Source organism: Sphaerodactylus townsendi, linkage group LG01, assembly GCF_021028975.2.
Source record: "Sphaerodactylus townsendi isolate TG3544 linkage group LG01, MPM_Stown_v2.3, whole genome shotgun sequence".
Taxonomy (NCBI): domain Eukaryota; kingdom Metazoa; phylum Chordata; class Lepidosauria; order Squamata; family Sphaerodactylidae; genus Sphaerodactylus; species Sphaerodactylus townsendi.
The window spans coordinates 87,017,174-87,043,887 of record NC_059425.1 but is presented as its reverse complement, the minus strand read 5'-3'; the positions used below and the strand labels follow the sequence as shown (position 1 = coordinate 87,043,887).

Here is a 26,714-nt window from a genome sequence, read left to right as displayed (position 1 = left end):
CCCGAAAATAAAACATTCCCTGAAAATAAGACGCAGTAGAGGTTTTGCTGAAGTGCTAAATATAAAGCATCCCCCGAAAGTAAGACGTAGCAAAGTTTTTGTTTTGGAAGCATGCCCGTTGACCAGAGCATGCAGCTGTGGAGCGGAAAAATAAGACATCCCCTGAAAATAAGGCATAGCGCATCTTTGGGAGCAAAAATTAATATAAGATACTGTCTTATTTTCAGGGAAACACGGTACTAACTTATTCATCTTACCTTGTAGCAAACGCAGGCTGTACTTCATGAGGGTTGCGGCGGTCAGACCAGAAAAATAGCAGTCTATCAAATTTAGGTTCAATGTCAGCAAACTGGGCTTTGCCTTCTGGAAATATTCGCAGAATACCGCCATTTACCTTAAACCGAATTCAAATGCAATGATGGTTAAATATGTAATTATGAAACAGAAAAAGAAGAAGAGTTGGATTTATATCCCCCCTTTCTCTCCTATAGGAGATTCAAAGGGGCTTACAAACTCCTTTCCCTTTCCCCCACACAACAAACCCCCTGTGAAGTGGGTGGGGCTGAGAGAGCTCCGAAGAACTGTGACTAGCCCAAGGTCACCCAGCTGGCGTGTGTTGGAGTGCACAGACTAATCTGAATTTCCCAGATAAGCCTCCACAGTTTAAGTGGCAGAGCAGGGAATCAAACCCAGATTAGAGTGCACCTGGTCTTAACCACTACGCCACTGCTGCTCCCCTTAAGAAGATTATGTTTGCGGTGTAGAAGTATATCATTTCTTCTGTACATGCACATAAAGTAAACTGGTGTAAAGGTTAGTCTCAACCTGGGATCTTCGATTCAGATCCCCACTCTGCCATGGTCTGCCAAGATCTGCTTGGTGACTAATCTTGGGCTAGTCAAATACTCTCAGCCTAACCTGCCTCAAATGGTTGTTGTGAGGATAAAATAGAGGAGAGGGGAATGATGGAAGCCGTTTTAGCCTTTGTAGCACCATGCACTTTTTCTTTTTTAAAGAGAAAAATAAAAGCATTCTGGGAAGGTTCTTTTGTTCATGCAAACATTCAATCTCTGTGCTATTTGTATATATACCCATACACCCACAAAAAAGCAGGGAACCTAGAAGGACATGTGGAAGGCATCTCATCCATCCACCATTTTGCTTCCCTCAAATTCCCCATGGCCTCCTGTTGCTTCCCTGGGAACTCACCAGCTGGCCAACCTTTCTCTACTCCCTATTTTTAGCATTTGTTAATTCCCTTCCCCTGGCAGGCTCTACCTAGGAAAACCATGGCCCATTTTTCAGTGCTGGCAGCCAGGCTCAGTAGAGCAGAAAGGAACTTGTGAAGGACTTACAAAGATCATTTCAGCTTCTCATATCCGAGCCCCCATGGTTTCCTTTCCCCCCCTCCTCTCTCCTTTCCTTGTTTTCTTCTCTCCTTCCCACCAACCTAATTTCCTTTATACCCCACCTTTCTCTCCAATGGGAAACCAAAACAATTTATATTACGATTCTGTTCTCCATTTTATCCTCATAACACCTCAGTGAGGTAATTTGGGCTGAGAATAGGTGAGTGGCCCAAGGTCACCTAGCAAGCTTCCATGGCGAACTGGGGTTAAGATTTGAGTCTCGGACAGTTTAGTCAAACTCTAAACACTACACTACATTAGCTTTTATTGGGTGAAAGCTGTTGAACAGTACCAAGCCACCAGTCCTGGGTGAGTCATCCAAGTTGTGTAGTATCAAGTTGTCTATTGGTTCAAAATGACCTGGACAGATTACAGAGTTGGGCCAAAACAAACAAAATGAATCTCAATAGAGATAAATGTAAGATACTACACTTTGGCAATAAAAATGAAATGCACAGATATAAGATGGGTGACACCTGGCTTAACAACACTACATGCAAAAGGGATCTGGAAGTCTTAGTAGACCACAAACTGAACATGAGTCAGCAGTGTGATACAGTGGTCAAGAAAGCCAATGCGATTCTGGGCTGTAACAATAGGAGTATAGTGTCTAGATTGAGGGATGTAATAGTACCTCTCCATTCTGCATTGGTTAGACCTCACCTGGAATATTGTGTACAGTTCTAGGCACCGCAATTCAAGAAGGATATTGACAAGCTGGAACGTGTCCAGAGGAGGGCAACAAAAATGGTAAAAGGTCTGGAATCCATGCCCTATGAGGAGAGACTTGGGGAGCTGGGTATGTTTAGTTTGGTGAAGAGAAGGCTAAGAGGTGACATGATAGCCATGTTTAGATATTTGAAGGGATGTCATGTTGGTGAGGGAGCAAGCTTGTTTTCTGCTGCTCCAAAGACTAGGACTAAGAGTAATGGGTTCAAGGTGAAGGAAAAGAGATTCCACCTAAACATCAGGAAAAACTTCCTGACAGTAAGAGCTGTTCGACAGCGGAATGAACTATCTCCATTCTCCACATAAAATTATGTTAACCTCTTTTATTAATATTTTGACTTCTGGAACCAAATATAATTTAATAGGGTAAAAAATATCTCAGAATTGTATTACTAACCAAGCCTACTTCTTACTTTTACACTGAACTTGCTCTTTTTTCTTTTTTTCCCAGCAAATCACATCTGACTTATGGTGACCCCTGGTGGGATTTTCAAGGTAAGAGATGTTCAGTAGTTTGCCATTTCCTGCTTCCACATCATAACCCTGGTATTCCTCGGAGGTCTCCCATCCAAATACTTGCCAGGGTTGGCCCTGCTTAGCTTCTGAGACCTGATGTGATCAGGCTAGCCAGGGTTATTCAGGGCAGTGAGAACTGGCTTTTACAACAACTTTAGTATGCTGTGGAATCACACTCTCTAGGCTACTAGAGAATACATAATGTGGAGCAGAGTGAGTACAGTTCTGCTCAATATGTGTCCCTCAGGTGATTTCAAGAGGGAGATATGTGAAAACAGTGTTCTCTTTATACAATATGCATAATCATTTCAGGTTAAAAGTAAACCAGCTATCCAAACAAATTTAAAAATCCATGTTTAACTATTTAAACATGCAAAGACTTCTCAAACAAATGTACCTTGGCATCCCAGTCTTTATTAAGGTAATATATACATGTGACACATCTTCCATCTCCATTTGGATTATCAACGTGACGCACATATCCTGTTCCATTGCCTGGATAACAAGCGACCATTGCCTGTAATTTAAACAAAAAAATTAGCTTATGAATAGAAAGGCAATTTCCCCCTCTATCTCTACATGTGAGTTTTCATAGTCCTTTTCTGCTTTTATCCTTTTTAGTGGCTACTTCTGAGAAGGAAGAAATCTAGATTTATGTAAAAAGCCTGAATTGAATGAAAATAAGCCCAAATTTAATAAACAAATAAGCATATTTCTTTTAAAAAGTTGTTTCTGTCAGTCTGGAAGATTTGGTTCCAGAAGGTTCCAATGCAATGTCCTTCACAATTATGGACCCAAACAGGCACATGCAGAGAGGACACACAACAGCAGTATGAGAGGTTCAATGTAACATTCTTTGGTATTCAAAAGATTCATATTAGAAGGACGTATAGAATTCCCTAAGAAAGTCATTTCTTTGTGGATTCTATAGCATTGAGGTAAGGAAAGTACTTAGGTTTTTTTTTTGCTTTATTTTGTACCACACAAGTTACTGAATCGCATCTAAATTTAACAGCACCTAAAAGTTCTGGTGTTCTTCAGTTGGTTGACTGTTGTGTGGACAGACTTCTGGACTTGATGGGCCTTGGTATGATCCAGCATGATTTATCTTATGTTCTAGTTTAAAAATAATTACTTCTAATACATGAGTATCTGTCAAAAAGAAATCCTATGAGAACAAGGTGCCTAGGAAACTTTTCATAGAAGGAAAGTATCAGATTCCACTGCCAGAAGGGAATTTCTGATCTTGTGGGGGAATCTGTGGCTTTTTATTCTGTCTGAACAAAACTTGTCCACAAAAAACCAACTTCTGGACTCCATTACTGTTGTTGTCCCATTTTTTTCCAGTTTCCATACAAAATCAGTGAATCATTTTTGTAAAAACATTAATATCAACTGTCTAGAAGTCATTTACCATAATGCTAACTAGGCAGAACAATTCCAACAGTTTTTCCTAGTTTCCTATCTATGACCTAGTATATCATGTATTAATAGAAAAATAAAACTTTCCAAATTATTGTCAGCAAGACTGTTGCATAACAAAACCTACATTATACACACATTATGCAATTCCTACACAGGAAGCCTGCTGGGTGTCCTTGAGATAGTCACAGTTCTCTCTGAACTCTCTCAACCCCACATACCTCGCAAGGTGTCTGTTGTGGGGAGAGAAAGGGAAGGAGTTTGTAAGTCACTTAAAGACTCCTTATTATTGAGAAAAGCGGGATACAAATCCAAACTCTTCCTCCTCCTTCTATATTAGGGGTTCCCAACATGGTCCTATGGGCATCATGATGCCTGATGACATTTTTTCTGGTGCCCATCAAGTTTTTCTAAGAAGTAGGAGGGGATTTTGTCCAGCAAGGCTTCTGACTGAATATTGGAGATCTGACTGGCTATGCAGTTTTTAAAAATGTTGTTTTGGCAGCAGCTACCACCAACCCACAAGGATCTGCCCTGTGTTACTGAAGTTAAACTGTGGAAATCATTTTGTGGCAACTGTTGCCTTCTGCAGCAGCCATTTTGTGGCAGTCATTTTGTTGCTAACCAACCATTCTGTGTCAGAATTCAAAATGTGTCTGAACCTCAAAAAGCTTGGGGGCCTTGGTTTATATAATCTTGCATCAGAAGAAAGCTGATTCTATCAAGCCACAACTTAAAAGTTATTGACTGAAATGGTAATCAATCTCACTGGTTGACTGGAAGAAATTTTATGCCAGGAAGACATTTCATTGCTCAATTTCTAATCAGAAAGGCCACATTAATGTAAGTGGGAAGGGCCCCGGGTGGGGGTGGGGGGGCAGAAAAAAGCCCGTGTCATACAAAACCACCCACATTCTATTCAAAACTATCACTGACTATAATTGCCAATGGATACAGAATAGATTGTCTGTGATAAAATCTTTCATATTGATAAATACAAGTTTTAAAATAGTTCAGTTTTATACCTTAAGAAACTAGAGTGACTATAGTAGGACTGTTACTGCCTTGGTGCCGCACAACCAACAGAGTTCTAGGGCTAAGCCATGTTCTCTGGCTAGTGCTGCATGATGATCTGGAAGTTAGGTGACTATGAGAGCAACACCAAGCAAGTCTACTCAGAAATATGTCCCTTTTTATCCAGTAGGACTTCCTCCCAGGAAAGTGTTCTTAGGATTGCAACCTATCAGTAGGGGAAGATGATGCTGTCCCTTTCATCTGAGACTTACTGCCTCATGAGATGGCTCTGCTTCACAATAGCCAGATGGGTGTGAGGGGTCATCAACTGTCCTTATGAAGGACTTGTGAGGGTCTGCACACACAGTCTGAGAAAAGCTGCCCTAGACCATGACTGAATGAATCCTTTTCCCAATAGAATTACTTTACAAAGGCAAAGATAGTTGCAATGTTTTCAAAGACACATACTGAATTTAAAAATACATAGTAGTAACGGCTAAATTATTTTATGTGTGCGGTTTACAAGGCATGGTTGTGAATGTTCAACGTTGTTTTAATGTATTTTAATGTTTTAATGTCTCAGTTAGTAGACAAATGCCCCTTTTTACTAACTCTGTAATTTATAATGCCAATAAAGGCTTTGGAATTGGAATTGAAATTTAAAAATCCCACCAGTCAAGGAATTAAAACCAACCACACTTCACTAGTTTCAAGGAGAACAGAAAAACAAAAGTGCAGCATCCTAAATAGGATGCTTTAGCATGTCACAAAAGGAAAGCCTGGTCAAGATAATACCTAGAACGTTTCTATGATATATTAAACCAGTTAGTTTTTAGAAAAGCCACAGGTAAGATATTGAGAAGTAGCCTTGTTATTTATTCTACATAAAGATTAAACGATGACTGTGGAAATACATTACAAATGTATGTCAGAAATCCAGGAACAATTTCAGATAAAGAACACATGTTAATTCAAAATCTTTTTTCCATATCCATAATTCTGAATTGCTTCGAAAAATGAGATTGCTGAATGTACACGATTATATAAAAACTAGATATACAAAAACATTCTACTTCCTTTAAAACCCACATCTGGTACCACACCCCCTTTATGTCAAAATAAGCAGATTTCCTCCCGTGCACAGAGCTACAAGGCCTTTTCCTGTCAGATTTTGACCAAGCACAGCAGTTACTTAAACAAATGACAATCAGAGTGAGCCACTAAAAAAGTCAAATAATAAATTTTAGTTCAAGAGTATCTGTAGGTTAGCCATGCCCTTCCCAGATTTTGAATTCCTGATATGCTTCGCTTGGAGATCATGTTCTTTTGGGAAGATCATACACTACCTTTGTGAACTACTTTCAAGCACCAAATGAACAGCCATTCTATGACAGATAATGATGGGAACATTTCATTTTATGCACTATGAAAAATTGTGCAACCTTTCTGGACCAAGTGCCAAAGGAAAAACCAGAATCTACCTGTGAAGATGTTGATGGGTCAACAAACAAAAGTGTGTGTGAGAAGAGAGAAAGAGATGAGATTTGTACTTGGACAGAAATGCTTGAAGCAAACCAAGTTCCAATGGTACTGCCAGCATCTCAGGGATTTGTCTTGGACTCAGCAGGTTACTGTACAGGTCTGGGGAAAAATGACAAGCATAAGCCATGCCTGTTGTCTTCTCCTGCACTACCAGCCACACCAGTGCTGCTAGTGCTGCCTTAGTTGCATGGGCAGAGGTCCAGTCATTGCTGCCATGCAAAACGGTCAACCTGTCTTGCCACTATTTTCCAACCAACCAACCAACCAACCAACCAACCAACCAACCAACCAGCCAACCAGCCAACCAGCCAGCCAGCCAGCCAGCCAGCCAGCCAGCCAGCCAGCCAGCCAGCCAGCCAGCCAGCCAGCCAGCCAGCCAGCCAATGGCTGATAGCCGTAGCCAGCGCAGTCAGGCCTACCGCCTCACCGCACAGCCTCACTACGCCCGCCAACCAATACTACCACCACTACCAACAAGCACAGCCCGCCCGCCCTTGCATAAAGGATGCAACAAAAAAACACACCCATGTATGTTAAACTGAAATGGTTGTGTAATCAATAAGATGGTCAAACATAAAATTTTGCCATCATTGCATACAGTGGATTCTATGAATATTACAGGATTCATTTTAAATTAGTTTTTATTTAAAACCAGGTTCCCATAACAACATAAATCAAATAATTTTAACACATATTACTTAAACCACTGGGCAAGACTACTCGATTTGGAGTGAGAAGTGCCAACAGATAGAAAATAAAGGAGCCTTCCCCCCAAAATACTTGGACAGCAACTTACACCGGACATTCTCTTCACAACATCTTACGCAAAATTAGTTATTGGTTACAAGCAGGACTGCCTCTTTCACCCAAGAGAGAGCCAAGAATTTGACAACTTTAAAAATAGTGCAAGCACTCATTAAGCCCTCTTAGGAGCAGCAGTATGGAAAGACCAAGAACACAATGTTCTGGATTCTGCCCAACAGTGGAGAATTAAGATATTCACCCTTCTCCATCCTCTCCCTGATTTACTTCTCCAAAGAGTGGAAGTGTTGTGAGGCCACAACAAATTCAATTAGCAGAAGCCTTGTCAAATAGAAAAATAAATACATTTTTAAAAATCAAACTTTCCAGATAATTTTCATATGGCAATTCTCTAAGAAGCATCAATAATTTTAAAAAGTGGAAAAAGTACAAACTAAACCCAGAGATATCTAATCCACGTATTTAAGATTTTTTTTAGATTAAGAGTGTAGATTGTAATTTTTTTAAAAAAACCTTCTACATTAGAACACATTATTTAAATAGTGAGTTAATTTTTAATCAAGTTTGTCATGCCTGAATATAAAGGCTTTATTGCTATTCTTATTGATCTTATCTTATTATTTGTTTGACTCATACACCATTCTTCCTGTGACTGGTGTATGAGTCTTTCTGCGGCCCCCCAGGCGTGTAATTTGTAGTGCCTGACGAAGGAAGATGGGGATGACCAGATTGCCGCTTTACAGATTTGTTCGATGGAGACGCTGCATTTGAGGTGGCTGAATGAATAGAATGAGCCATGATTCCGGCTGGTATTGGAAAAGTGAGTGCCTTGTGGGCTTCAATAATACACGCCTTTAAAATGGAGCTGACGGCAGCTGAGGACATTTGGTTAGGGGGCGATGTATTGATGAAGAGGCTTTCCGTTTGTCTAATAGTGTCCATTTGGATGATAAAGGCTTTGAGAACCCATCTAACGTCCAAGTTATGCCAAAGTTTTTTTTGGGTTGCGGACAAAAGATGGGAAGCACTATCTCCTGTTGCAGATGAAAGGAGGAGCTGGCTTTTGGCTTGAAGGTGAGGTCCATTCTTAAGATGACCCTGTCTTTATGGAATATGCACAAGTAAGGTTAACTGACAGTGCTCTGAGTTCTGATACTCTTCTGGCTGACATGACAGCCACAAGGAAGAGCACTTTCATGCACAGCCACCGAAGGTTAATGGTCTGTATGGGTTCGAAAGGGGACCTCGTCAGTGCTGTCAGGACATTGTGAAGTCTCCAAGAAGGAAACCTGTGTGTTTGTGGTGGTTGTTTTTGTTGGACCCCTTTTAGGAATCGAATCACGTCCGGGTGTTGGGTGATTGATAGTCCTTGGAAGGGGGGTCAGACCATAGCGAGGGCTGCCACCAGTCTCCTGAGTGTGGCACTACGTAGGCCCGATTGAAACAGTCCTGCAGGAAATCAAGGACTGCTGAAAGAGGTGGCAGTAATAGATCTACCTGTTTCTGAGAGGTCCAACGGACAAAAACTTTCCATGAAGTGTTATAGATCCTGACCGTCGAGGGGTGGCATGAAGCAAGCATGGTGTCAGTGACTCACTGAGAGTAACCTTTGTCCTTCAGCCATTGCCGTTCAACAGCCACGTGGTTAGACACAGCTATTCGGGATTGGGATGTTGAAGTGGCCCCTGATGTAGGAGGTCTGGATTCTCTGGTAGTCTGTAAGGAGGTTGTTCCTGATGTTCTCTGATTGCAGAGAACCAGGGGCGCCTGGGCCAGTAAGCAGCAATCAGGATGAGCGAACAGAATAGTTAATGAAAAACCCTTTATACTTTTATGCCAACCAAAAATAACAGCCCAATCCAGTTTGGGGGGGGGGGGATTATTTTAGGAGATGGCACAGGCTTGCACTGATGTTTGCCCTCCTGCCCAGCATAAGTGACATTTACGCCAACTGGGAGAACAAACAGGGAGGCAGGCAAGTGCCACAGAGCTTCATGGTGCCAACTCACCTCTGACCACTGCTTCCAGAGTTGCATCGGCTTAACTTGTAAGCTGGCACAACTGGGGGGGGGGGGGGGGCCCAGGGGCATTACCTGAGGTGGAGTCAACATTAGTTGGCTCCCATCAGGCTTTTGACCCAGGAACACCAGTGGTGGGAAGGACAGACTTATTCTGTTTTCTCCTATGGAGGACTTTCAGGCATTTTGGTTTTTCTGCCTCCCTGTGCTACCTGAAAGACCACTGGAGGCAGCAGGGCAGAGTGGGAGAGGCACCATCCCCAGCTGCCTCTGGGATTTGGATTGCTCTGTAAATGTTTTTTTCTTAGGTCCCAGAAATATTAGTTTGAAAGCATGTGATTATAATTTTTGTTTAAACCCGATCCTTCCACTGTGGAGAACCCAGTAGTCCAAGGGAATTAATTATCTTTTTAGAGGTCAGAAAACACAAAATCACAATTCTCTGGAGTATAAATCCTCACACCTTATTCTTGATAGCTGCTACCAGCCCCTTTGTCGAACCAAACAGCCAGAAGCCAAGGGACAAGTTTCCAAACTTCCTTGGATTAAAATCAAGAAAGTCACCCTGCAAAAGAGACCACTTGCTGCATGAGTTTCACAACAATTAACCTGGAAGGTGTAGCCTATGTATTAGAATTAGATTGAAACTATCTGAAAATAAAAACACAAAATATATAATTAAGGAAATTTATTAAAATTGTGCAAGAATATTTCAAAGACAAGAACAGCAGTGAGAATTTAAAATAGTAAAACCTCAACGAGAAAAGGACTAACTACACAGTAAATAACACTGGTTCAAAATACAAGATACAACATGCTACTATCCCAGTCAAAATCCTCCAGCATTTAAAAGTCCACTCTGTCCAGAGTCATCAGGGCCCTTACTCTGCAAAGTCCAAAGGTACATGAAGGAGCCACATTAAAAAGTACTAAACATTCACATCATGAACACCTGGCCTTCTTCAAAACTTGGGCTGAGAAGGCTAAAGTATGGGCAGAGCATCTGAGATAGCCAAGGTGCGATGGCCAATCAGATCTGCGCCTGGTGATGTCAGATGTAACCTAGCTGCTACCTAGGTAACCAAAAGGGTCAGAGGCAGCGGTGGGATCCAACCAGTTCTCACCACTTCTCTAGAAGTGGTTACTAATTTTTTCTGAGTGCCGAGAAGGGGTTACTAAAGCAACCTCCCTGCCCAATAGGGACTGGAGGTGCATGTGTGCAGCGGTGCCACTGTTTGAATCCCACCACCATCGGAACATGTTATTAAAATTTTTGGATCCCACCACTGGTCAGAGGTACAAGATACGAGTCACCTGCACACTTAAAACTTCCTTTTCCTAACAGATCGCAACGAAACTGAATTTATAAAATAATTAATTGGAATGTGTCTCCCCTGTTCTTCAACCTCGAAGACCTTGAGAGTTGGGACTGAAACAGTTTCTTACTTCCAGTAACTGATCCTTATCTCAGCTATATTATAAGCACAGTATAGTTTATTTCCACTTAATTTTACTGTAGGCCTAAAAGCCTGAACCAATGTTTGACAGCACAAGAAATTGCATAGAGTGATTCAGTTTCTTGACATGCATTTCAGAGAACAAATCTGATTAAAGCCAGGTATCCAGTACAGAAGCAAAAGTGGAGCTTCCTTGAAGCCACTTCTGCCAACATTCCTCATTCTTAAAACAGCAACATTCCTTATGTTCTATTTCTGGCTTTTATCAAGGAAAGGCCATGCAATGGAGACACACTCCTACATCAGTTTAGAACAATCCTTTTTTAACAAAATAAAAGCTGACAAAAATTAAAAGAGCTATTACTATTCCTCTATAGCAGTTTTTAAAGTTCTGTTCAGTATGCTAAAAGTTGAAATTATTATTTCCTATCCAGTTGGGTTTCTTTAAAAAAAGAAAAGGGCAGTGGTTCTCAAACTTTAACAAGCTAGGGACACCTTATTTTTATTTTACATCATCACGTCTCCCCATGCTTCCCTCTTTTCCCTCAGAGTTTTCCAGTCCCCTTTTAAAGTAAGCATTAAGCCACATTTACCTCAAAGAGGACTGTTTTCCAAACAATACACTGTAGTTACTATGATCCTCACTTTAAATGCCAGTTTAAATAAAATGTCTGAATTGTCTTAACATCGTCTACAAGATAAAGTCTCAGAGGGCAGCTGACTCTATGGGGCCACAGCTCAGAAGGCCTTCTAATCAATCTCATCCCTTGAAAGAAGATATTTTGAGCCACAGATAGCAAGAAGATTCTAGATTAGTTAATCACTTCTAGCTCAAGGGCATCTGAAGGCCCCCAAAACTTTCAGAGTTGCTCATAGAAACAGAAAACTAGTATCTCACAAAAAACAAACAAACAAAACAAAATCCTGTGCTTCTGGGATTCAGATGAATATTGCCATTAGAAAAAGAGTCCAGACTACCTGTAGTTCTCTTTTATGGAACTAGCAAAAACTAGCATGATTTATCCAAGCAGCCAATTGTGAGATTTTAAGGGCTGAGTTATTGCATTTCAGCAACTATTTAGGGCATTTCTGACTACTGTTCTAAGGTAATCTGGAAGATAGGGAGTCTTCTGATCTTCAAAAGAGGAGGCAATCAAATCCATACCCTTCAGCTGAGGTGGAGTATCCCTGTCTGCATTCACAGAAAACTGACAGGGCTCTGTTTTCACATTATCTGAAGGTGTTTGCTCTGTGTCCTTGCAAAGGATTTCAGATCCCCTGGATTTGCATATGAACCACCAGGGGTTTCTAGACTCTATTGCACCAGAAGCAACAGAGTCTGGCTACCAGTTCCTGGTGGGAGGACAGTGACATACCAGAAGGCGAGATGTGAATGAATAAACAAGATTTTATTCAGACTAACAAAATAGCAAGTAGCAGTGGAGAGAAGCTCTGTGTTACAGACCCAGAGACCCCTTTATATGGCAGAATTCATGAGGAGTTTGCTAACAGTGCATCAAAAAACCATACACTGCGAAAACTGGCATATTTCATTGACACTTTAAAAATAAACATCCTTATGTTATCTGTTGGGAGTATCGTCAGCATGGTTTCAAAATCCTAAATAACAGTTTGGTTGCACATTTGACTGATCCATTGGTACAAATGGTCAGAATCACAAAAAAGGCTATTTGCATTGGCCTCCCCTATCAATGATATAAAATAACCCAGGAATAACATGTTCTAGAACTTACAACTTAATACTAATTCATTCTGTTCTTTAAACAAAGGCAAATTTCCTCAGTACATGAAGATAGCTTAAAGGGTATTTTCTGTGTAAACGTTATCTTTGATGTTCTGTGTCTCTCCCAGCAGAGGCTTGTGAAGGGGGTGTGATTCTAAACCACGGCATATGCATGCCTGCCATCTGCCGACCAAAGAAATCACATAACTTTAATAAATTGATTTGCAGCAGGTTGGAATAACTGAAAAGTAACTTTATCTGGGATATAATATTGAATAAAACTAAAAGTATTTGAGAAAGTGCAACATAAAAATACATGGAAGAAACCAACTTTTCTAATGGCTGCAATTATAAGGAACCATTGCAACTGGCGCCTGCGTTCCTTCTGTGTTCCAAAACTCTTTCTTTCTTTGAAGGCAGAAGATAACACCCAAAATACCAAACATTCTGTTTTCTTTTTAAGTAAAACTTGCTTGTATTGTAGAAAGATTTTGTAAATCTTTCGCAAAACTTGCTTAAAAGCAGCACTGGAGAAAGGGCCTGATTAAAATGGTCTGCTGATGGAAGCTCATAGGTCCTACCGGATTCCAGAATTCCATGGGATTTTAAAATTCCAAATACATGCTCTGTTGAGGCTGTTGTGGGAGACTGAAATGTGAAACTCCTTGAAGCTATCAACAAAGTCACCCCTCGTCAACTTTTCCCACCCTTGGAGTGAAATCTGGACCCCTGGATTACCAGAGGTCAACCTATAGAGCCCACTAGAAGACCCAATAAGTGGTTGTTACTTATCTGCTATTACTGCATCTGCTAGTTCAAAACCATCTCAGTTGTTCAAGGTAATTCAGCATCTGCAGATCTTAATATCTGATCCTTCATTGTCTCAGGGACCAACAATTTGTTGTGATACTTTTGTAAAGATTTTTGCTGATAAAATATTGGTTATTTCCTCCAAGCTGGATGCTGACTGTAATGTAGACCAACCAGAAGAAATGCCTTATACATCAGCGAGTATTTTTATACACCATTTTGACCCAGTTTCTAGGGCAGATATTGACAAGATACTGGAAACTGCACCTTAGACAGTTGCCCATCTTGGCTGGTAAAATTATATGAGGATCACACAGACAATATCTTTTATAAATCAGTCACTAACCTAGAGTGCCTTTCTTCAGCCTCTCAAAAGAGGAGTCATCTGTCCACTACTAAAATAATCACCTCTACAAAAAAAATGATGTATCAGTTGTTATGGGTGAAAGGCAGAGAGGCAAGAGCTGCTGTGACAATTGTGATGATGGAAGAGGACACTGGCAGGAAGAATGTGGGAAAGGTTTCTTTTCCAGGATAGAGAGCACAATTTACAACTGGAAGGGAAAACATGCTGGCTTTTTGATATGTTAACATTTCTTGGTCAGAGGGTTCATGATCTGGCAGGCTAGAGCCCTGGGACCTGGCACCTAGATTGGTTAAGGCCCCTGAAATCCATGTTGGCAAGGTTCTGAAAAGGAGAGCTCTCCCTTTGTTTGGGGTTCAGTGGATACTTCACACAGTGGTGTTGCTGAGATGATAGAGAGAAATGATGCTAAAGGTGTTTGCATGTGCACAGGAAATCTAGGAAAGGGAGCATATACAATCAACAAAGATAAGATGTGCCATGGTTTGTAAGAACATTTTGTAGCATTTCTCTTGTTTATTTAGCATAGTCTACCCTGTGTTTGTGCCTGTAGAAATAAAGTCGTTTAATTAGGAAAATCTGCTTTCACAGAATCTATCAGCTGTTGTGGGTTTTCTGGACCATGTAGCCATGGACTGGTAGTTTTTGCTCCTAAAGTTTTGCCCACATCTACGGCTGGCACCTTCAGAGGCCTGCCATGGAGAGAAACACATCTGAATATGCCAGCCATAGATGCGTGTGAAATATTAGGAACAAAAACCAACATGGCAACATAGCCCAGAAAACCCACAAAGGTCTGTGCATTTCCTTACTCACTTACCTTGGCTATTCCTCATCCTTTTCAATCTGTATGGAAAGCGCTTATGACAAATCACTCACAGTTCTGGTACTGGCTGTCATCAATATGTTGACAATATCCAGCTCTATACATCCTTATCCATATCTCCTAGAGATGTGAAAGAAGCTCTGAATGGCTGCCTGGCTGCTGTGGTTGACTGGCTAAGATTGAACAAACTGAAACTAAACCCTGAAAAAACAAATGTAATGATGGTTAAGAAGGCAGCGATCTTAATGACACTGAGCTCTCCACTTCCGACAGGGTTCCGCTGAGCCTTTCTAACGCAGTTAAAAGCATAGGGTTAGACTAGATCCAGTATTACTGGTGGAGAAGCAAGTCAACGAAGCTGCAAAAAAACCTTTTGACCAACTCAGTCTAGCATGAAATATGTCCCCCCCACCTTGACATGGCTGATCTGGCCACCTGGATCCATGCCACAGTAATGCCAAGACTAGACTACCCTAATGTACTTTACATTGTCTCCCTTCAAAATCAACTCCTGCTGGTGCAAAATGCCAAAGCTCAACTATTATTGGAAACTAGATGGACCATGAGCATTACTTCCATTCTGTGGTCACTCCCTCAGCTCCCAAGCTCAATTTAAGCTGTTGGCTATCACACACAAAGCACTTCATAGCCCCTGTCCAGAGTGTTTCTGTTTATTCACCCCAATTTGCAAGGCTCCACTGCAATAAATTCACCTATTTGGGTTGGGGGTTCTGCGGGAGTCAATGTACAAAATCAATAACTGCCAGTTCACGTGCATTCTCCCTTGTGGTCCCTACCTCATCAAGGCTCCCATTCTTCCAGCTCTCTATCAATTGTGAAAAACTGAGCTATTTAAGAGTTCTTTTCTATACAGCTAATATATTTGTACTGTAACAAAAAGATTCAGAAAGATCCTTGGCTAAAGGGTTATGGACTGTCATCTTTATTTTAAGTAGGATTCTACTACAATTTTGCATTGTTTAATGCATGTTAATTTCTATGCTTTGCCTCAGTTCTGTTTCAAATTTCTAGTTGATGCCAAATTTCTACAATCTAAATTTAGTGGATCATAGACTAGAATCATGGAAGTGGAAGGGAGTCAGAAAGGCCATCCAATCCAACCCTCTGCTCAATGCAGGATCGGCCTACAGCAGTGGTGGCAAACCTTTGGCACACCAGATGTTATGGACTACAATTCCCATTCCAATTGGCCATGCTGGCAGGGGCGGATGGGAATTGTAGTCCATAACATCTGTTTTGTTTGTTTATTTTTAAATAATTTTTATTGTATCATTTGAATTTTACAGTTCATAGTAATTTCCTTCTTCATACATTTTCAAACAATACTTTCCCCCTTTTCTCCCTCCCCCCATTATTTCTTCTTCATAGTTTTGTCACACAAACAGCAGTAAGTTCATTCTCTGTAGCCTCTTCTCCCATATTTCTTCATTGACTCAAGCTTCTTTTATCCAGTCCACATATATTATCCATATCTTCAAAATTTAATTCTGTTTATCTTGCCACATCTTATTTTTGGTTAATATATCGAAAATATCAAGTGTCACTTGTTCCCAGATATATTCTAACCATTTCTGAAGTGTCCATTTTTTCTTTTCTTTCCAGCCCAAGGCTATTGTTGCATGTGCTGTTTAATCATTATTTTATACATATAACTATATTGTTTATCCACCCTTCTGTCTTCCATTACGTCCATGAACATTAAGTCATTATTTAATTCAATGTTTATCTTCACTAGTTTCTCGATATATAACAATACCATTGTCCAAATTTTTTTTACTTCTGCACATTCTAACCACATATGACTATAATATGCCTCTTGGTCTCCACAGTGCCAGCATATAGAACTAAGTCCTTTTATCATGTATGCTAGTTGTTTTGGTATTCTATACCATTTTAATATCACTTTTCTTTCTAACTCCATAGATTGCTCAATCTTTATATTTTTCCAACTGTCTATTAATTTTTCAGTATTACCAATGCCTAGAAATCCTTCCTTCTCCCATTTTTGTTTTAATGTTCTTATCATGAATTCTTTATCATCTACCATATATTTGTATATATGCCCTAGAATTTTCCCTTTGCATTTTCCATATAGTTCCAGACATTTCGACATTATACATTCTCCTTTTAACCGTGAAACCTTTATCCTTTCCCAAATGCCTCTCAAAACCAACCAGTTCTCGTTTCCTCCTATCTCTATAAAATTTTGTAATGTCATAATTTTTCCTCCTTCCCTAATCAAATTTGCCACAGTTTGAATTCCTTTTCTTTTCAATATTTTTATCACTTTTTTTCCTTCTTTGCCAACCACACTTCCCAAAGGTGCCACATCCAGGGTTCCAGGCATCCATTTACTTCTCCATTTTCCCCATATATCTAGCAAGACCTTTCTTGGTCCTATTGCTTTTTTATTTCCTTTCTTTAACTCTTTATTGAAAATACCATGTGCACCAACTCCTTCGTTTATTTCATTTTCAAACTTAACCCATTTTTTGACATTATCCTCGTTTATACTCATCAGACTCTTAATCTGGAATGCTTCATAATATTCTTGCATTTTTGGAATCCCCCAACCTAGATAATTTTTTGTCACATATATGATCTTATTCACGATTCTTGGTTTTTTATTATTAAAGACCCAAGCTTTCACCTTTCTATCCCATTCCTCAAATTGTTTCTTCTTAATTTCCAACGGAAGAGTTCGAAATAAAATATTTTTGGCATTATACACATTTTTAATGCTTTGATTTTTCCTGTAATCGATAAGGTCTTCTTATCCCATTCTTTTATTTGTTTTAATATTTTTTCCACCTTGCTTCATAATTATATTTAAACATCTTCTCCTTTCTATGTGTTATTGTAATACCCTAATATTTAATCTTCTTTTTTACTAATTCTCTCTCTAATTTTCTTTTTTCCACATTAACCCCCATTATTTCTGTTTTCTCCATGTTGACTTTTAATCCTGAATATTTCTGAAAGTCTTCTAGAATTATTTTTAATTCTTTCAATGTATCAGCCGGATTCACCGTTATTACTAAAATATTGTCTGCAAATAAGTTTAACCTTATTTTAAACCAAGAGCTTCCTGGGGAGGAGAGAGACAGACCCTGTCTGCTCTTATGCTAGCAATCACCCCTTTCAGTAAAGTGCGGCAGAGAGCTCCAAGAAGCTCAATCTGTTTAAAGTGCCATCTTCCCTGGAAGTCCATCTCTCCTCCCGTTTTTGAAAAAAGGGATAATATTTGCCCTCCTCTGATCTTGTGGCATATCTCCAGTTCTCCAAGAGGTAATGTACTCATCCAATGCAACCAATTGTTTCTCACCTACCTCTATGTCCATGCCAATCAGCAGTCATGATGCTATGGCTTGCCTACTAACATCTATAGATAAGCCTGTTCTCTTCTACAGGGAAAAACTGAAGCAAACTAGGCATTGAGCCTTTCTGCTTTCTCTCTGTCCTTTGTCAGAGTTTCTCCATTCTCACCCAACAGTGGGCCTATTGTCTCTTTTATCTTACGTTTGCTCCTCACATATATGAAGAAGCTTTTCTTGTAGCAAGTTTCCCTGGCCTGCCTCAGCTCACTGTGAGCTCTGGCTTCTCTGATAACTGACCTACAGTGCCTAACAACCTGCAAATACTCTTCCTTAGAGGCAAGCCTTTCCCTCCATTTCTTAACAATTTCCCCCTTTTTCCTTAGCTCGTCATGGAGTTCTCATTTCACCCACAAATTGGCTCCTCCTAGCATGTTTCCTTCTTATTGGAACAGGAATGACTTGAACTTGCAAGAACACTTCTTTTTAGGAGAGCCCACCCTTCACCTGCGCTTTCCCTTCCAGCAGCCGTGCCCATGGAATGACTCTCAACATCCCTGAGTTTATTAAAGTCTGCCCTATTAAAAATCTGACATACATGTAAGGCTACAAACTTCCTTGAGCCTCTAGAGCAAAAGGAATTATAGGAGGATATGGTCATTTCCCCCTATGGTCCTTACCAACTTCACTCCATCTGCCATCTCGTGCATGTTGGTCAATAAAAAAAATCGAGTGTGGCTCAACTCCTAACTTTCTCTACCATTTCATGAAAGAGCTTGTTGGCCAGGCAGGTAAGGAATTGAGAGACTATGTATGCTTTGCAGAGTTTGTTTTCCAGCCACATCATGGAAGCTGAAGTCACCCATAACTATCTGGCCATGTTGTTTGAATGCCCTGTAAGCTGTTCAAGGAAAGCAACATCTACCACCTTACCCTGGTCAGGAAGTCTGTAGCAGACCCCAACCACAATACTGTTTGTCTGTCCTTCCTTTGTTCTTGCCCAGACAGTTTCCACTGGGCTGTCACCCTCCTGCTCTAGTATTTCATGACAAGCAAATTCTCTCCTCTCGTACAGCACCACTCTGCCTCCTCTTTGACCTATTTTGTTTTTCTTGAACCACTAATATCCATCCACGACTACATTCCAGTCACGGGAATCATCCCACCAAGTCTCTGTAATATTTACTAAATCATATCCCTTTGTCTGCATTAGAAGCTCAAGCTGTTCCTCTGATTGCCCAAGCTTTGGACATTGGCACCCAAAGTCCCACACCTCCATCTGCATTAGACCTGGGCCTCTGCTGTTTGCTCTCCATTTAAATCCCTATGTTGGTCATCTCCTTCCCCGTGAATTGTCAGTTTAAAGCCCTCTTGATCAACCTTCCCAGGTTTCTGGAAATTACATTTTCCCCTGACCATTTTGTGCACTAGATCATACTGTGGTGCCAAAATCCAAATCGCTTCTGCCAGAACCACCAACAGTCAGTGGTCCACCTCAATTATCTTCCATTGCATTCCCTTCCTCTGATATGAAAAATCAAAGAGAACATCACCTGTGCCCCCATTCCTTTCAGTTTCCTGCTGAGAGTTTTACAGTCAGCCTTAATGCTTTTGATAGAGTTCATGGCTGTGCTGTCGGTTCCCACATGGATACCCACATAAATGGGTAATGAGCTGTAGCTTTGATCAGTTTTGGGATCCAATCTATAATCCTTTTAATTTTCACCCCTGACAAGCAACACACCTCTCAGGCCAGAAGAGTAAAGCCTGGGCACATGATGTTCCATTCTCCTCAGCAGGGAATCACCTCTGACCAACACTTCGCTTTTCCTTCCAGTACCATTTTTTTTGTATCCCCTGCCTTCCTCCCTCTGTCTTCCTTATGTTTGTGATTCTTCCACTGGCAGTTTTTCTGCCTCTGCTGCCATCACAAGGGCCTTGAATTGATTCCTGAGTTCTAATGTCACTGAGTGCTGTCTTGCTATATGCCTTTGGGTCATGCGTAACACACTAGGAATCTCATCAGGGCAGTCCATCACCCTGTTGATCCTTTGACTGGTCTCTCTATGCAGGGCATAAGGCTTCTGTTAATGAAACCCTCCCCTTCCTTGGTCTCATGAAGAACAATAATCTTTTCCTCCAGGTGCTGAACTTTCTCCTCTAAAGCCCTATCAACTTATGCTTCTGACAAGTGAAGTCAATCTTGTCCTATTGGAGGAAAACAAACATAGTACACTTCCTGCAGGTGACTGGAAATGGTCCATGAGCATTTATCATTCCCTTCCAAAATACCTTGGTGTGTTGACTTAACCTGAAACTTTCAGACCTGACCAAATATGTACCCAAGTCCAAAGTAGTAACAAGCACAACAACGTAAAAGCTTCTTAACAACTTATAGGGGCTCTAGGCTTGATTCCCAGGCAAGAGTCCTTTAGCTCTCACCCTGTGGTGAGGAGGAGCTTTACAATTCAAAGGCTCCCAGTCCCCACCTCTCGAATAGGCACAGCAACATGGGACCAGCAATCAGACCCTCCCTCAGTAACAAACAAAAGAACACATAGAAACCTCTCCCCAGGAGGTGGTAGGCATCCACTCACCCTCACACACTGTTCTCTCACACAGCAACCTCAGTTAATGCTCTCCAGCAATTTAGGAAAGGCAAAACTAATATCTTCCTCACCAGCAGCTCAGTCTAGTGATCTTTCTCCCAGCCCAGCTGGCCCATCAAGTTGATTGATTGTACACTACATAATCCACCTTGAGTCCCAGTGAGAAAAAAAGAAGATAAATAAAATGTAAGTCTCCACAATGTCTCCACACTGTGCCATGGGGAGAAGCACATTTTACCAAGATATGCCTCTGAAGATGCCAACCTCAGATGCGAGCAAAACATTAGGAGCTAAAACCACCAGAACATGGCCACACAGCCCAGAAAACACACAGAAGTCAATAAATACAATAACTTTTATAACACAAAAATAATCAGATCTATTAGAACACTAAATTAAGGAAAACATGTAAATCAAACTGAACGTTAAGTAATCTCTACAGAAATTCACTTCTAAAGTATTAGCCATTTATGTTATTTATTGCCATGGCGATATTAAACGGCTGTCAAAGGTAAAGAAACATGCAGCTTTTCAACCCATTCATTTATGGACTGTTGCTGGATCGGGTTTATAGCAGTCTGTGTTTCAAAAAAACAAAACAAATCAAACTGACTCACAGTATCTGAGTGGGAAGATATCAACATATAAATCAAATCCTAATACTTTTTGGCCTGCATATTGTATATCATCCCAGAGACACCTTCTCAGCTTTCCACATGAAAATCTTAGGACTTTTAGTGATTTAAAATAAACTGCTTACTGAGCACTTTGCATCAGGATGAACTACAACCACAGCTGCCACTCCCTTCCTCTAAGGCAGTGGTGGCGAACCTTTGGCACTCCAATTGGCCATGCTGGCAGGGACTGATGGGAATTGTAGTCCATAACATCTGGAGTGCCAAAGGTTCGCCACCACGGCTCTAGGGAGTCACAAGACACCTCTTTGCTTCAGGAGAGCAACTGAAACAATCCAGTCAATTTACAATTTGGCTAAGAGACTTTTTAAGAAAAAATTTTGTAGTCATCATCTAGTCAATTTAATTTTACTTGCCTCTTAACTAAAATAAAGGATACTTTTGGGGAAATCCTGTGCATGTATATCCAAACAAGTCCACATGGTGCTCAAGAAAGTATGCACAGGATTGCAGAAGGTTATGAAGTGTTAAAATAAATAAAAAACATAATACACTATTCAGAGAATGAAAACTAATGATGACTCCACTGGAATTTACCCAAAATATTAAAGTAACACACAAGTACAGCCTGACTGCTCTTCTGTCAGTGTCATCTTTGTCTGAATATACAGTTATGCCCCTTAAATACATTGCATGCCTATCATAATAAGATTAGCACACTTTCAAGCTGTTTTCTTTCCAGTTCCAGTTCAAAAGAAAAAGTCAGATTCTGCAGCATTACCATTAATTGTATGGAAACCCCCCCCCCCCCCCAACACACACCAAAATGCCAGATAGGGACTACCCAGGTATATTAGAAGTCACTGGCATATGAAGAATTCAGTACAAAGATTCAAAGTACCGTAACAAAACCCAGACACAAATAGTAGATACAGCTCACTGTGCCTTTCTTGTTGGAGAAAAGAATCTCTAGAACATACTGTTCAACTTCTCAGGGCTAGCTTACATAAATTCAACCTTGGTGTTAGCATACATATCATTTACCCTGCCTTTTCTGAATGCAACAATATGATGTGCAACTAATGGAAACATTTGCATGTCCTTTAAAAACTAGAATAGTGAAAATAATTGAAATGGTCCTTTCTTTATGAAAATACAAAGTTACTCAATATGAATTAATAAAAGTTTTGTAAAGCAAGATGACAGCCAATGGAATATCAAATTTCAAGAAGTGAAATTCAGAAATCAGAAGCCTGTGTGAAAGTGTACAACATAGGTGTTCATAAACAATCTAATATTGCTCTGTTAGGAGAAAGTTAACGCTTATTTCAGCCAACTTATTTCATTTTAAATTTAAACCATTCATGCATTGCTTACTAGACTGTAACTAGCCTGTACAATCCTGATGGCTCCAGATGGTCAAATGAGACAGGAAACCTTACTAAAGTGAGTTGTTTTTTCTTTCAAGTCACAAATGATCAACTGAAAATTGTTTGATTAGATGCATGAGTAAAAATATTTGGGGCCTAACAACTTTTGAGGGCTTATGTGCAAAATTGAATGAACCCAAGTGTGAATTTAACACACTCACTCCACTACAAATATACATTCTCTCCAGAACTGTTAAACTTACCCATATTCTAGATGTAGCTGTCAGTTTATTCCTCCCACCAGCCAAATGAAAATGCATGCTATAAAAATACCAGAGTAAAGCATTTTAAAGGCACCATCATTCTACCTGCCAAATAACTTTAAATGTAGTGTTGAACTCTTGGCATGTCTTCAAGGGAAGCACACTGAAGCCCATTTAATACGCTGTAATTACTGTAAACAACAGTTCTGTACCAAAGATACTCAGCACATTCTTATCTATCACTTCCTGAATGGTTAGCACAACTCCCATGTTTCTCAAGCTTATTTACCCGTACGGATCGAATCCTGTAATTTAGGACTGAATGCCAATACTACTCACAATATTATTTATAATTAATTTAATCCCTGTCACCACCTGGTGCTTGCAGAGGGGCTACTTTTACCTGTACCTACCACTATTGCTTAGTTATTTATTACTAATAGTATGCAGAAATACTAAAATGGCTTACAACTTACATTCAATTGATAAGGTTATGGTAGAGGATCAAGAGTGAAAACAAGAAATAGGGACAAAGGTCATGAAAGAGAATGTAAAGGCGGGAATGGTTCCAGGAAAGGCTTTTGGTAAAGAAGAGGGTCTGACGAAAGAGGCAGATAGTAAAAAAGTGGCTCTGCTTGCCAAGCAGAAGAAGGATTTCTAAGCACAGAAGCAGCATGAGAGAAAACTATTATTGTACTGCCTATCCTGACGGGCAACACCAGTGATCTTATTAAATCTTAGTATAATAAATAATACCTTCTGAAGTATAATAAATAATAGTATAATAAATAATACCTTCTGAAGACCAAATATGTGGCACACATGCATGCATTACTATTTTTCAAATGTATGTAGATGCGGATGTGATTTCCAAATTCATGTAAAAACAAATTCATTCGAAAATGTTACTGAATTCATAGTAGCTTTTTGTTAAGTATTTTTTCAGTCAGCGGATACTAATAATACAACTATTGTCATAAAAAAGCCCATAGATTTTTTGACATGAAAAGGGGCCCTCATGCTCAAAAGAGTTGGCAACCTCTGATCTAGAATCCTGGCCACCATATTTGCTGAAACTGTGGGTTAAAGATAGATTACTTCAGACACATGTATTGTCTATGTCCATTTGTAAAAAGATTCAAGTATACTACATTAAAAATTATGCAATGACAGGATATAAAATATCAGACTATTCAAAAAGTTATTGGACATATTAGGTGATGCTGTACTACCTATGAATAAGAACATGATATATGACATCTTAACAGCATTCAGAATGATAACAGCTAAACATCAGAGAAGTACAAAGCATTTAAATATAAAATCATGGATACTGAAAGTATGGCAGGTAGCAACATCATCAGACCTAACTGATACAGCTAAGATATGGTCATGCTAAGAAGCCTGACTTTCTATCAGTCAGAAACCCTTTTTAACTATTGGCACAGAGTTTGTACAATGTTATAATTTTAAAATATTCTTCTTTGATTTTCATGTAAATGATGGCTTTAATAATAAATAGTACTATACAAGGAAAAATACTTTTACTCCACTTAAGATAAATATACGTAAAAATGTATGGTTAGTATAAGTGTGCATGTATGTAGTGCTCAATTACTGGATGAATTGTATATCATTAATTGTGTCCCTATCTTTTCTTTTTACTAATAAGCAGAAATGAAAACAATAAATTAAAAGCATTAAGGCCAAACATGTCCCCCAAGGGTGTAGAACCCCTCTGCTGGTGCACTTATGGATACTCCTGATGAACTCACTGTTCATCAAGCCTTTGATGATATCATCATCATCATCATCATCAATTTTCCAACCTATACATGGATACTTAGATCCAAAGACCAGAAACATGGACAGATACAACAGATCTTTCTATAAACTTGAGAAAGCCCCAAGTTTGCAAAAACAACAACAACCTGAAATCAAAACAAAACAAAAATACTGGTGTGTGCACACTTCACCCTCCCAAATTATAAAAGGAGCATCTGTAGCTTTAAAAAACAGATGCCAACAGCTTAAATCCTTGATTTCTACCAGTAAAAAGCAGAGGGAGAGGCCAGGACCCTTTCTAAGGTGGTTTGCACCTTTGATGGATGACTCACTGGGGTCAGGTGTGGCACAACCACCTGACAACCTAATACACCTGACTTGCATGACTCATTTAGGATTGGCTGCTTGTTAATGTTCAACAGCAGTCACTCCACAAAATACTAGTGGCTACAGTTTTAGACTAGGATCTGAGAGACCCAGGTTTGAATCCCCTCTCTGCCATGGAAGGTTACAGAGTTATCGTATTGTGAGAATAAAATGGGGAGAATGAGTAAGGCATAGTATAAAGGGAATAAATGCAGTTGAAGATGTGGAGCAGATAAAGGATAAAATGGTTGTGGACAGGAAGGAAAGGACTAGTATGGGCAGGAGATACAAAGGAAAAATGAAGCAACCCCTACAAGACCTTGCTACACAAGTGGGCCCAGCTCAGGTGGCCAGTTTTCATGAGAAGAGGTCACAGGGAGGGAAGAGGGATAACTGAAGAATAGCAACTATGGCGTATAGTGGGCAGTCAAGATGACATTCTATCCCAACTACAAGGTCAGTGAAAGTGTAAGAGGTCAGCATGAGGATGGGCCAGGGACCCTTGCCATAATGAGTACATTTGTAGGTGCTTATTCCTGGATACTTAAATCACAAGGTCTTTATGCGTTCATCAACCGCTCATGACCTACACCTTGTAATTTCAAATGGGTCACTGTGGGTGTCATACCTGTTGTGTTGCACAATTATATTTACCCACGTCTGTCAATGATCTACTATTGTAAGTTTATTTTGAGGCTAATTGCATACTAGAAGTCTTCTCAAATACATGATAGCAGGCATAAAAATGTATGTTGTGTAAAACAACTTCCTACTGAAATAAAACAAATTCTATAAGGATATATTTTTTGGTTTTGCTGCTACAGACTTATATTGCAACCTTAAGCAGAGTTGACTCTGAAGGTTATAGAAGGGTGTAAACTTGGTTAGGATTGAACAGTCACACAATTTCCTTTTCGAAAATTCCTCTAGTGAGGTGTCTGTACAAGCAGTTTAAAAAAATAAACTGTTAAGTAATGGGATTCTCATGTTATTCATATTCATCCAAATTAGCCTGTCTCCTATGGTTCAAAGATGAGACAAACATAAAACAGAAACAGGTACTACTCGCAGTTCTTGTCGCCAATGTTTTTTTCTTGACACAATGTGCATTAAAAATAGGCATAGTGAGACTGCCATGTTTACCGCTCAACCACAATACAGTTCAAATGATGATGATCAGAAGTTTAACTGATATGAGCAATACTGACAGCCAAAGGAAACAATCTGGTTTGGATTTTAATCACCTTTTCAGCTTATGTTAGGCTCATCCATTTAGAGGAATAGTGATTTTCACTGACTTCCCCTTCACTTTGACTGCCATGATGTTCCACAAGGTCCGCTGACTCATAATTTCAGGGGGCACAAATGCTTGCAAGGGGAGGGGGGAGAGTCAGGAAAGTTGTGTAATTCCACCGGCACTCCACAGAATCCACACCTCATTTTTATACTATAGGACATATAATTGTATATTAACAGGTCTAATTTTATGGCTACCATCCCACACTAAGCCTTAAAATATTTAACTTCTGTTTAATATCATAAAATATTTAACTTCTGTTTAATAACATCATTGCTAAGCATCGACAGGTAACTATGCATCAGCATTTTCTCAGTGTGGAAGCTTTTGATGGCAGATGAATAGCAGGAATCTTTGGCACAAGGTTTATCTGTTCTTAATCGGCAGTATTTTAATTATAATACGTCAAGGGACCTTAAGCAAAGAGAAAAGGCATACAAA

At 39.8% G+C, this 26,714-nt stretch overlaps 1 protein-coding gene across 1 annotated transcript in view; it reads right to left on the bottom strand.

Annotated features, from left to right (window-relative positions):
* Positions 1 to 250: 250 nt before the first annotated feature.
* EGLN1 (egl-9 family hypoxia inducible factor 1) overlaps positions 251 to 26,714 on the bottom strand; it is a 29,277-nt gene continuing 2,813 nt past the window's right edge. Inside the window, exons 2-3 of the mRNA XM_048486171.1 lie at positions 3,052 to 3,171; positions 251 to 394 (exon numbers count right to left, since the gene is read on the bottom strand). Coding sequence (XP_048342128.1) covers positions 254 to 394; positions 3,052 to 3,171 — 261 coding nt within the window. The 3' untranslated portion in view covers positions 251 to 253. The remainder of the gene's footprint in view (positions 395 to 3,051; positions 3,172 to 26,714) is intronic.